Consider the following 12,183-nt stretch of genomic DNA (forward strand, 5'->3'; position numbering starts at 1 on the left):
GAAGAGTCAGCAAAGCAAATGGGGTCACAGACTACCAACAAGAGAGCCTGAATTCCAGACTGCCAACTAGAGAACCTGAATTCCAGACTGCCAACTAGAGAACCTGAATTCCAGACTGCCAACTAGAGAACCTGAATTCCAGACTGCCAACTAGAGAACCTGATTTCCACCAACAGTCTGGATGAGCTTGGGAGAGGATTTTTTTTTAAGCTCTCAACCACTCTCACCCAGACACCTCATTTATAGATGATAGTTGGGGGGTGTTTTAAACTGTTAACTTTGTGTAGTTTGTTATGCAGCCAAGGAAGATTAATAATCCATTCTTGATTTCTTTCATGGCTCTATCACCTACAAAAACATCAGTGTAAATAAACTGTTTCATTGAAAAACGAAGTAATAATTGCAAACCCAGCTTGCTAAGGAAAGGGAAGGTCTGCTACCGTGGGAGGGAAACGCATCTGAAAACCTAAATTCAGGGTTTCCATAGCCCTTTCTGTGCAAGTCAGGCAAGGCTGAGCGTGACCAGGGACCAGACATCTGGCATGGAAGAGCAGTAGAGGAATGGATCACTTCACGTTTCTGCTTCTCTCAGCTCTCTTTCTTTACCCCACCCACCGCCGCCGCCGCCACCGCCCCCACTTCTAGAGACAGAGGAGAGCAGAGCATGGTGTGGTGTTGAGTGAGCACCCTCAGCTAGCCCACCAGGAAGGCAGAGAGAGGAGAAAAGACTCAGTGCATGGTTAAGATAAGACCTGCACAAGAAGACTGTGGGCCAGGCAGTCTGAGGAATCTTCTAGTCAATCGCCCCAGACAGCAGAGCTCTGTAGAAGGCCCCACACAGACCTGTCTCTGGTGTCCCCAGGCTGGTCTGCCTTCTCTGTGTGGAGGACAGTTAGCTGCTTTCAGAATCCTGTGGACTCCTTACACTACGTCATAGATTAGACTCCTATCTTTTAACTGTTTTTTCCAATTGTGGGTTTATTCTTTCTTTTTGGTGGAACATGTTCTTCAATAGCTTCTTGAGAAAATTGAAGAATATTGAGAATATTGAAGACCTTATATGTCAGAGCATATTTTATTCAGTCTTTATAAATGACTAATATTTTGGTGTGTGTATTAGTCAGGGTTCTCCAAAAACAAAAACAAACCCAACTTGTGTGTGTGTGTGTGTGTATGTGAAGTAGGGAACCAGCTCAGGTGGTCATGTGACTGTGAAGGCTGACAAGCCCCTCCTGGTGCTATGGAACAGGCTGGAGACCCAAGAACAACCTTTGTCGCCATCCACAAAGCTCATGTCTCAACTCTGAGGAGGCGGCCCCTCATGTTCCTCTTTTCTCTTCTATTGTGACCTTCATCTGATTGGATGATGCCCACACCAATTATGGAGGGCAGCCTGCTTGACTCAGTTTACCTGCTCAGATGTGGTTAATTTCATCTAGAAACACCTCACAGATAAATCCAGAATAATGTTTGACCAAATAGTCCAGCACCTACGCCCCTTCAGTCACATTTCAAGGAGAGATGGGCTTCTGGGAACTTTTTAGAGAACATCTCTCTTCTGAATCAGAAGGCACATCCTCCATAGTTGAGAGGTCATTCTGACTCTCGGTCTGTGGGTGTGGCTGTTGGTTTTACCCTTTGGAAGCACAAGGTTCCCATGTTCTCATTTTTGGCTGCTGCCCTTCAGCCCAGAGTCCTGGTTTTCCATCTTACAGAACAAACTTTTTGTTGGGGTGGATGCTCAGTGTCAGGGAGGGGCACGATCTCTCACACATTTGCCACTTAGCCTTCCTTATTTTAACAGTACCATCTTTGCCTCAGGGATAAGGGTGCTTGGTGCAGAAAATCCTCTGCCTCATCAGCCTCATTATTGCTCAGCATTCCAGGTTCTGCCTGGGGATTTGGCTCTGTCAGATCGAGGATGGTTAACACTGTCCATCCACTTTCCACATAGCATCACTGTTGACATTTGACTTCTCCTTAGCCTCATGGGTTTTACTGGGGAGGGAAGGAGGGAGGGAAGAAAGGGATGAAGGGAGGGAGAGAGGGAGGTAGGAAGGGACTCAGGGCATTAGGGCTTTATAAATATGATTGTAGCGGCTGATACTGACTACCAGTCTGGTAGGATCCCGAACCCCCTAGGAGACAAAGCTCTGGGTACACCTGTGAGAATCGGATGTGGTGAACTGAGGTGGGAAGACCCGTCTTAACTATGGGCGGCACCATCCTGTGGGCAGAGGGCACGGACTGGATAAAAAGGAGAAAGCAAACTGAGCATTAACCTTGCTCTCTCTCTGCCTCCTCACACTGCTGCTGCCATGACTTCCTCGCCATAATGGACTGTACCCTCAGTCTGTGAGCCACAGTGAACCCGTCCTTTCTTTTAACTGCTTTTGTTGGGGTGTTTTGTCATAGCAACAAGACGACTAAGACAATGATGGAGACCCTCCTCACAGTTTCAGCTCTGTTACCTTCAATAAAGAGATCGTTTACAGCTTCCACCACTTGGTTCTTGCTTTTTGAGATCATAAGTATCATGGGATTGGACACACCTGGTTGATGAGCAATAACCATCACTGGACTGCTGTGGGATGGTCTTTCTGTAGGCCATGAATATGTAGACAAATTTCTACATGTCTTATTAAATAAAAAACACAGAGCCAAATATAGGGGTGAGAGCCTTAGAGAGATCAGGGAAATACGGAAAGCCACCAGCCAACCTTACCTCACCAACTCCGCAGCTTCCCAAGAGAGAGTCTTCCTGTCTGCCCAGGCTTATATGCCTTGCTGTTCTGATTTACTCTCTGTCTGGCTACATCACTTCCTCTTCCTGGCCGGCTCTGTCACTTCCTATCTGTACAGGCCTCCAGAACTCTATGGTTGGACTGGGATTAAAGGCCTGTGTCACCACGCTTGGCTCTGTTCCCTAGTGTGGCCTTGAACACACAGAGATCCTGCCTGCTAAGGGATAGGATTAAGGGCATGTGCTACCACTGCCTGACTTCTTGTTTACTTAAAATGGCTTGCTATTCCCTCTGATCTCCAGGCAAGCTTTATTTATTAAAGCACAAATAAAATATCACCACATTTCAGCACAAATAAAATATCACCACAGTGAATATGTGTTGCTCTCATTGGTTGATAAATAAAGGTGTTTTGGCCCATAGCCAGGCAGAATAAGGCCGGACAGGGAAGTCAAACGGAGATTCAGGGGGAAGGAAGAGTGGAGTTGAAAGAATCACCACCCAAGTGCCCAAGGAACAAGATGTCAGAGAACCAGTAAGCCACGGGTCACTTGGCAATGCATAGATTAATAGAAATGGGTTAATTTAAATGTAAGACCTAGCTAGCAATAAGCCTGAGCCATTGGCCAAACATTTATAATTAATCTAAGCCTCTGGATTTAGAAATGGCTGTGGGACGGGGTGGGACAGAGAAAAGCCTCCGGTTACACTGGACACTTTAGTTTTGTTTACAGGTCAGTCAGCCCATGTGACCTCTCACTTGGGAACATTATCAAAACATGTTGTATGCTTAGGGGCCGTGAGGACCAGAACTATGTGCAAGAGAACATGATGCACTCCGGATACTTGGTTACATAAGGTAGACGAAGCTGCTGCTGCTGCTGCTGTAATTTGACACACTATTTTACAGCAAACATTTTTATAAGTGGGAATATTCTTCTAAAATAACAGTAAACATTACAGCACCAAGTGCAGAAACCAGAAACGTACTCATTTATCGTCAGTACCGAGTAGTGTGGACGCTGTGTAATTTTATGTGCTATGCTCTTCTGGTGATTTCTTTTATAGCACCAAGCATTTGTTAATCTCGAATCTGTACTTTCTGAGGTGCTACTTTTATCAGAAACAATGTAGAAACTGTCTATCTTCAAAGGGAGACTCCAGCTTGATCATTAATAAGGCTCAAGGCTGAAACGGATGCCTTGCAAAAGCCTAAGATGTGACTCTGGGGCATGCAGATGTGAGCACTGTCTTTTCTGGATTTTAGAGCTAAGTGGCTGAGCGGGAGGTTTCTTTACTGGTGGAAACACCTTCCTCAGTGCCACTGTAGGCCAACGTTTTTGCTTCTGAAATCTACAGTATTTCTTACACTTGGAGAAAAGGATAAAAGATATACAAAGTCCTGGATCAAGCAGTAGCTGACATCCAGTGTCAGTCTATGACATAGCTCCTTGCTAGACTAGGCAATGAGCTTTGGTCTAGTGTCAGCCATTAGCCCTTCACTTGACAATCAAAGCCTGGGCAGCTGTTTTTCCTCGGAGCATCCCCGAGGGTTCGCAGATCAGAAATCCTCGAGTTCATGCTACACGTCTACAAGACTGTGTGTGGTTAGCCTCTCTGAAGTGGCAACACCACAGCCATGGAAATAATAATCCACCGCAGAATGACGTCACAACAGGAGGTCTTCAGCCCTGTTACCCTCTTAAGGGGCGGCAGCAATGCATGCAGCATTCTACATGTTATAATTATGTAATTCTTTCCCCAGCTCTTCCCACCATGACGAACTTTGACAGCCTACATAGCATCCCTAGTGTGCAGACAGTGATTTCTAAATTACCATCCCTCACTAAAGGAAACAAGGGATTCTTAGAGAAAATGGTTGTTTCCAGGTTTGCGGAGGAAGGGTGACTGTTGAACCAGGGACACCTGGACAGACCTGGAAGCAGGACAGTCATCACAGAAGCTACCGCAGTCCTGCATTGTTCCTGGAGCCTTGTACCTGTGACTACACTTAAGTGAAACCCTTCATTTCTAGATCTAGTCACCAATTCATGGAAAATGAAGACACAGACAACACAGAGCTGTCACCAATGAAGTGCAGACACGAGAAACTTTAGTGTCCTTTAGTGGGCAACTGTCTTCTCAAACAATTAATAGGGACAGGAGAGAGAGAAAGAGAGAGAGAGAGAGAGAGAGAGAGAGAGAGAGAGAGAGAGAGAGAGAATGAGAAAAAGGGAGGGAGTGGGGAAAGAGAAAAAAAGAACAGAGAAGTATAGATTAAGATGCTAGCAGGGCGGTGGTGGCGCACGCCTTTAATCCCAGCACTCGGGAGGCAGAGGCAGGCAGATCTCTGTGAGTTCGAGGCCAGCCTGGGCTACAGAGTGAGTTCCAGGAAAGGCGCCAAAGCTACACAGAGAAACCCTGTCTAGAAAAAGTATATATATTTTATTCTTCTCCTAGTTCAATTGAACAGATTGAAACAAAGCATCTATAACAGTTTTGGAATAGAGTGTGATGATACATAACTATGATTCTAGCACTTTGGAGGCTGAGGCAGGAGGATCAGGAGTACAAAGTCCTCCTCTGCTCCATAGTGAGTTTGAGGCCAGCCTGGGCTACATGAGACTCACAAAACATGGAGCAAGTGGGACATTTTTAGAGATATGAACCCTGGATAATGGGTTACAGAAGAATCATTGCTGGGCTTTCGATGTGTCAGTCGTCTATTTACAATATTGTATATATGTATATATGCTACTTTACCATGCGTCTTAGTTAGGGTTTCTATTGCTGCAATGAAACATCATGACCAAAAAGCAAGTTGGGGAGGCAAGGGTTTATTTGGCTTACACTTCCACATCATTGTTCATCGTCAAAGGAAGTCAGGACAGGATCTCAAACAGGGCAAGAACCTAGGCAGGAGCTGAGGCCATGGAGGGTGCTGCGTACTGGCTTGTTTCACATGACTTGCTCAGCCTGCTTTCTCGTAGAACCCAGGACCCAGCTCAGGAGTGGCACCACCCACAATGGGCTGGGTCCTCCCCATGAATCATTGATTAAGAAAATTCCCACAGGCCGATCTTATGGAGGCATTTTCTCAGTTGAGATTCCCTCCTCTCAGATGACTATAGTTTGTGTCAAGTTGACATAAACCTAGCCAGCACAGCATGGCACCAGTGATTTTAGAGACAGATACCAAAAGATATAAATATAGACTGTCTGACCATCTGGGCTTTGCATCAAAATAACCCAGGAAAGGGACAGGGAAGGCAGGGACGTAGCTTAGTAGTAGAATGACTGCCAGCTTGTGCAAAGTCCTGGGTTTGATTTCTCCACACTTTCCTCACACTGAAAAAGAAAAAAAAAGCCAGAGGGAGAAGCACTCCTTGGGGATGAACAGAGTGGTTATGACAGATCATTATCAGGCCCCAGAGATGAGTGTCTGGATTTGTTCCCCAACTTTTCTATGGCTTTAAATCTTACCATCAAAAGCGGGAAAGAAGGAAAAGACTCACCCAAAATGTAGCTGTTTCCACACCAGTCTGCTTCTGTGTTTGCTTACTTGTCTTGTGACAAGGTACCGGTCAGAAACAAGGTCAGGAAGAGAGCATTGTTGCTGTTGCTGCTGTTTTTCCAACCCCGGGGATTGAACTGGGGACTGAACCCTGAGCCTCACCGGGCTAGCCAGGCAAGTGATCGACCACGGGGCTGCCTCCCCAGTGCCCTACATCATCACTGTCAGTTTGAACTTTCTTATTTTGAGCTGAGGTCTCTCTCTAAGTAGCACTAGGCTTGAACTTGCAATCTTCTTGCCTCACTCTCCCAAATAGCTGGAATTTCCCGTGTGGAAGAAGGCTTTGTTTTGGCCATGGTTTGAGAGGGTGCAGTTCACCGTGGCTGGGAAGGCAGGGGGCAGAGGCAGCCCCTGGCTGGGGCAACAGGAGTGTGAGGGAGATGGTTACATCATGTCAGCAGTCAGGAAGCAGAGACTGCTCTGGTGGAGCTCAGGGCCAAGTTATAACCCTCCAATCCCACCCCAGTGTCTTACTTCCTCCTGCCTGACAGACCCTTCTTCCTGAAGTTCCCACACCCTGCCCAGAGAGTGCCACCATCTGGGGACTGAGTGTTCCAACACAGGAGCCTGTGGGGGACATCTCACACTCACATCACGGTGGTTTTCTAATGTTGTAGTCTCTCTTCCCATCTGCTGCGTTGGCACCAGGAACTTCCGGACACACCCTGGTTAGTTCCCAGCTCCCTGACTTATAATGGTCACGATGTTGACATCTCTTCTGCATTGTCTCTGAAACCTGTCTTCCACCAGCATCCTTCCAACCTCCCCGTTTCAGTGCTTATAAATTGTTGGATTACAGGGACCGGAACGATGGGTCGGTGGATATAATTCCTCCTTGCTCTTTGCAGAAGACCCAGCACCCAAGGCTGGCAGTTCACAACTGCATGAAACTGTAGCTCCAGTAGGTCTGGCACCTTTTGCTGGCCTCTGAAGTCAAGGGCATGCAAGTGTGTGCACATACACCCAAACACAACAACACATGCATACATATACAAACATACGAAAATGTTTAGTCACATGCATACACACACAAAAATAAATTTAAGATCCTGTTAACTTGTAAATAAAAGTTGGAATTTACTCAGTTGCTGCCATGCCCTGTACAGAGGGCTATGGAGGGTGTGCATAGGCTTTGTGCTTAGAAGGTAAGGAAAATTGCACAGCAGGGCAGAGAGATCACACTGGCTGGGCCCCACTTAAATGGGAGTATACCCCGGGATCCAAAAGCCATGGATGATTTCACAAGATACATGTTTCTTGTCCCCACACAGAGCAGCAATCTGCTTAGAAAGGTGAATTCAGATTTGTACAGTAGAGAATGAGATAACCCCCTATTCCCCCCCCCCCCTTTTCTGGCAGCATACCATTTTCATCTTTAAGGTGCATGCCCAGCAGGTCTTAGGTTTCATCATTTTAATTGTGTCCAGCTCTCCAATACACGGGAAATACCATTTTCAGATAATCACTTTTTACATACACCTCCTTTGGAGAACATGTTTCAGAGATTCACGGAGAAGCACAGCTAAGGAGCACAGAACTATGGGCATTTCTGTCCTCCAAACATCACTAGGTGGAGCTCTTCTTAAGTACCACCAGATTCCTCACAGCAGCCCTCACATCCTTGTTCCTCAGGCTGTAGATGATGGGGTTCAGCATGGGGGTCACCACCCCATAGAAGAGGGAGATGAGCTTGTCTGCAAGGTCCTGCTTGTCTGCCCCCAGTGGGTCCTTGGACTTGGGCTTCCCGTACATGAAGAGGATGGTCCCATAGAAGACGATCACCACAGTGAGGTGGGCAGAGCAGGTAGAGAAGGCCTTCCTCCTCCCCTCAGCAGAGGGGATCCTCAGGATGGTGACGAGGATGAAGATGTAGGAGAAAGAAATAAAGAGAACTGGGACCCCCAGAAAGATTATATTTGTCACCCCCATGCTGATGACATTGATGGAGATGTCAGCACAGGCCAGTTTCAGGACAGCCAGGATCTCACAGGTGAAGTGATTGATGACATTGTCCCCACAGAAGGGTAGCCGCATTGCAAGGGATGTTTGAACCATGGAGGCAACAATTCCACCTGCCCAGGAGCCGGCAGCCATGGGCACATAGGCAGCCTTGCTCATGACCACTGGGTACCTAAGGGGGTTGCAGATGGCCACATAACGATCAAACGCCATCATACTCAGGAGCACACACTCCGTGGCTCCCATGGCAAAGGAGAGAAACATCTGCACTGCACAGGCTGAGAAGGAGATGGTCTTCCTGGGGGTCAGGAAGCTGTCGAGAATGAGGGGGACCGAGGAGGTGGTGTAGCAGATGTCCAGGAAGGAGAGGTTCCCCAGGAAGAAGTACATGGGTGTGTGCAGGTGGGCGTCGAGGATGGTCACCAGGATGAGGACCCCATTGCCCAGCAGGATCACCAGGTACATCAGCAGGATGAGCAGGAAGAAGGTTTTCTCCAGCGTTGGGTGGGCAGAGAGACCCAGGAGAATGAAACCAGTCACAGGGGAGGTCTGGTTGTTACTTTCCATTCTGCGTGTTCTCTGTCAACTGAAGCAAATACTTAGGTCCAAGGCCAACATTCTTTGCATAGGGCCAGGACATCAGGTCTGCAGCCCCAGTTTGGTGGAGTGATTAAAGACGGTTCTGAAAGCTCACAGAAGCTTTTTTTCTTTACAAGAAAAAAAAAAGCAACACAATCAATATCAAAAATTGGAGCTTAAAGACAACAAAGTCACAAATCTGATAATTAAATGCATTTGATCAATAAAATGACACACAAAGCACTCATTTTATTCATGTTGTATCCTGTATGGTAATTCACCAGAAATAGTACTCAGACGAGACTAAGTGTGTTTCACGTTCCCGCTGCTTGGTGCCAGATGTTAGAAACATAGTTGTGAATCCTTGCCTTAAAACTTCTCTCTCTCTCCCTCCCTTTCCTCCCTTCTTCTTTTCTCTCTGTCTTTGTAGTTTTTTATTTGTCTATTTGTCTTTGTTTGGTAGGTTTCACTCTCACTGAGGCTAACCTGGGCTGGCCTCAAACTCATGGCCATCCTCCTGCCTCAGCCTCCTGAGTGCTGGGATTACATGTGTGAGCCACCACACCTGCCAAAACCATTGCTTTGGTCCAGAGCCTTCTCAGAGAAAGCACACTCAGTTACTCTCCAGATCTCTCGTATCGCCAGGCCCACGGCCTTCCACCTATTGATTCACTTTCATTCATTCTCTGTCAATCTATCCAGTGTGTCTGAATATCCAGCCACATTCGGGGATTCAGCAGAGGGCATTAACGGGAACAGGGCTCACAGAAGCTCTCTTGGAGATATAGAATTCTCTTGAGTCTTTAAGGAAAAGGAAAGATGGTATCTAGAGAGATATAACAAAGGGTGAGTATTTCCTAGGTGACTTTATACTCTGGAAATTCTGATATGTCCCTAACAGTTTGCATCTGATGTTTCTTAAAGATAAACTGAGGGGTGGCCATAATTCTGCTAGGTTTCCTTCATTCTGGGTGGGCATCCACACAGGCATCAGTGGACATAACAGTCCTGGAGACTTATGACTCAACATGTCACCCAGACCTCTGCTCCAACACTGCCTATGCCCCTCAGTAATCCAGTTCAGCCTCCTCTCCCATTCTTGTTCCTCCCCGAGTGGCACTGGTGCACTGCCTTTCAGTCCCAGCTTGATCTCTCCTGGCGTGGAGGAGCTCACTACGTTCCCAAACAGCCTGCTCTGTGTTTGCAGAGCTCTAGAACAACAGGAGATTCTCCATGTGGAAGGAGCCAGCATCCTTCTGGGTTTCTCTCGCTCATATGATGGTGTCCATCTCCTCCTTAAACTGCCCGAGTCTGTGGAAGGTCATTGTGAGATGGGGCCACCTTGGTTATGCGTCAGTCTCCCAAGTCAGGTGAACCCATGAGCTCAAACTGGCAGAACTTGTCTTGACATTCCAAGTTTTCAGACTCAGGAAGGGGTACAGACTGGTCCCCAGTCTTGGTGATGGCACTGAACCGCTTCATTTATTCACACTCAGTCACTGTAGAAAGTCAAGTCAGACCAGGAATGCCGATAAGCTTAATGAAAGGTCGAGGTTGGCTTTTACAAGAATCCTTACTTACCTTAATTAGACACCTGTCGAGAAGGGGTGCCTGCGGCTAAGGAAGGGTATCCAGGCCAGAAAAGGTAGCAGTGGTTTAAGGGGCCCAGGCTGAGATGCTACTTCTGATCTGAAGAGAAAACTCAAAGTTTGTCCTTCCCACTTGGTCTCTGCATCTATCTGGCGGCATCTGATGAGCATCTCTACACAGGGGTGTTGATTTGAAACCAACGCCATACATGGGACTCCTGCACTCCCTGGAGTGATTAAAAGTTCAGAAATGGAATGGCACAGTTGGGAAACTTCTTAGCCCTTTGGGACAATGTCCCCAAGATCCAATTACACTGAAGCACTCCTCTGTTCCTGCTGGAAACGCCCACACTTGCTGAGGGATCTCAAGGTAGACATGTCCATTCCTTGCTTGAATTTCTACAAACTTCAGTTTGGCTAAATGCATTTGAGAAGAACCTGGGGAGACAATCTCCAGGGCAGCCCTGGCCTGGAAAGGAGTTGGGTTTCAGTGTCATGGTTAGGTGTGACTGAGGAGAGACAGCACACCAGGCCCGTGACAGAAGCTGTGTGCCGTCGTCAGATCTGGACCTCAGTGAACCTCACAAGGCCAACAGCAAGAGAGGAACCAGCTGGCGACCTCCATGTGCCACAAGTGGGCAGAGAGCAAGAGACAGAGAGAAAGGGGCCCATGGGCTAAAGCCATCACTGGAGTCTAAGTCATTTCCAAGCAAGTGGCCTATGAGATGTTCTAATGGGTGGGTCTAGACCTAGCAGGGGCCATGTTCTATGGAGTTACTTTAGAGACCAAGAGGTGGTCACTGTGCCGTGTCTACACAGTCCATACAAGATGTGAATGAAGAGGTGAACCAGACTGTCTGCATGTGGTTCATAGAGGCCAGAAGGCAGGAAAGACTTCAAGAAGGAGGCAGTGGAGTAGAGATTATGTGAAGGTAGACTCAGCTGTGCTGGTATAAGGAAGTCAAACCTATATTGAGAAGAGACGGAGGAAACACCAAACGATGTGCATTTACTAGGTTCTTTATTATTGAGTAGTATTCCACTGCATAGACAGCCCAGGTCCATTTGCCCATCCTCCTTGCTGACAGTTAGCCAGGCTGTTTCCATTTGGGGTCGTTATGACTAAAGCTATTACTGACTGCCATAGACAAGTGTTTCCTACCCATTTCTTTTTCTCTTGGCTAAACACCTGAGGATGAGGTTGCTGGATCACACCACAGAGATACACTTCGTTTTTATAAGAACTCAGCAAGTCCTTTACAAAGGTGTGCTATGAGCATTCTAAATCCACCCAGCCTTGCCAGCATCTGATGTTGCTGGTCTTCTAAGTTTTAGCTACCCTGGCAGGTGTAGTGGTGACCCACTATGGCTTTAATTTGCATTTCTGGGCCACGGGACATTGAACACATTTTTTTATTTGGTAACTGGTCACTCATGTATCTTCCTTTGAGCATTATCCACTCAGACCTTTTATGTCCATTATTCTCATTCTGTTCCTTAAAAAAAACCACGTTTTGTTCCTTCCACATTTTGCACCCTGACCTTCTTTAGATATGTGAGTTGCATATGTCCTCCAGGGTTGTAGCTTAGGTTCCTTTTGAGTTGGGGTCTTGCTGTGTTATCCGGGCTGGTCTGGGGCCCTTCACTCTCCTGCCTTCATCATGCCATGCCTGGTGTGTACTCATTTTCTTAATGTGTCTTCTGCTGAACAGATAGATGTCTTGTATTTTGATCAACC

At 47.0% G+C, this 12,183-nt stretch overlaps 1 protein-coding gene across 1 annotated transcript; it reads right to left on the reverse strand.

The window, feature by feature from the left end:
• Positions 1-7,884: 7,884 nt before the first annotated feature.
• On the reverse strand, positions 7,885-8,844 carry LOC131904755 (olfactory receptor 13C7). Its single transcript, XM_059255795.1, has one exon. It carries the CDS (start codon positions 8,842-8,844, stop codon positions 7,885-7,887), a length of 960 nt encoding a protein of 319 aa, XP_059111778.1.
• Positions 8,845-12,183: the final 3,339 nt, after the last annotated feature.

Source organism: Peromyscus eremicus, chromosome 2 (assembly GCF_949786415.1).
Source record: "Peromyscus eremicus chromosome 2, PerEre_H2_v1, whole genome shotgun sequence".
In the NCBI taxonomy this organism is placed as follows: Eukaryota; Metazoa; Chordata; class Mammalia; order Rodentia; family Cricetidae; genus Peromyscus; species Peromyscus eremicus.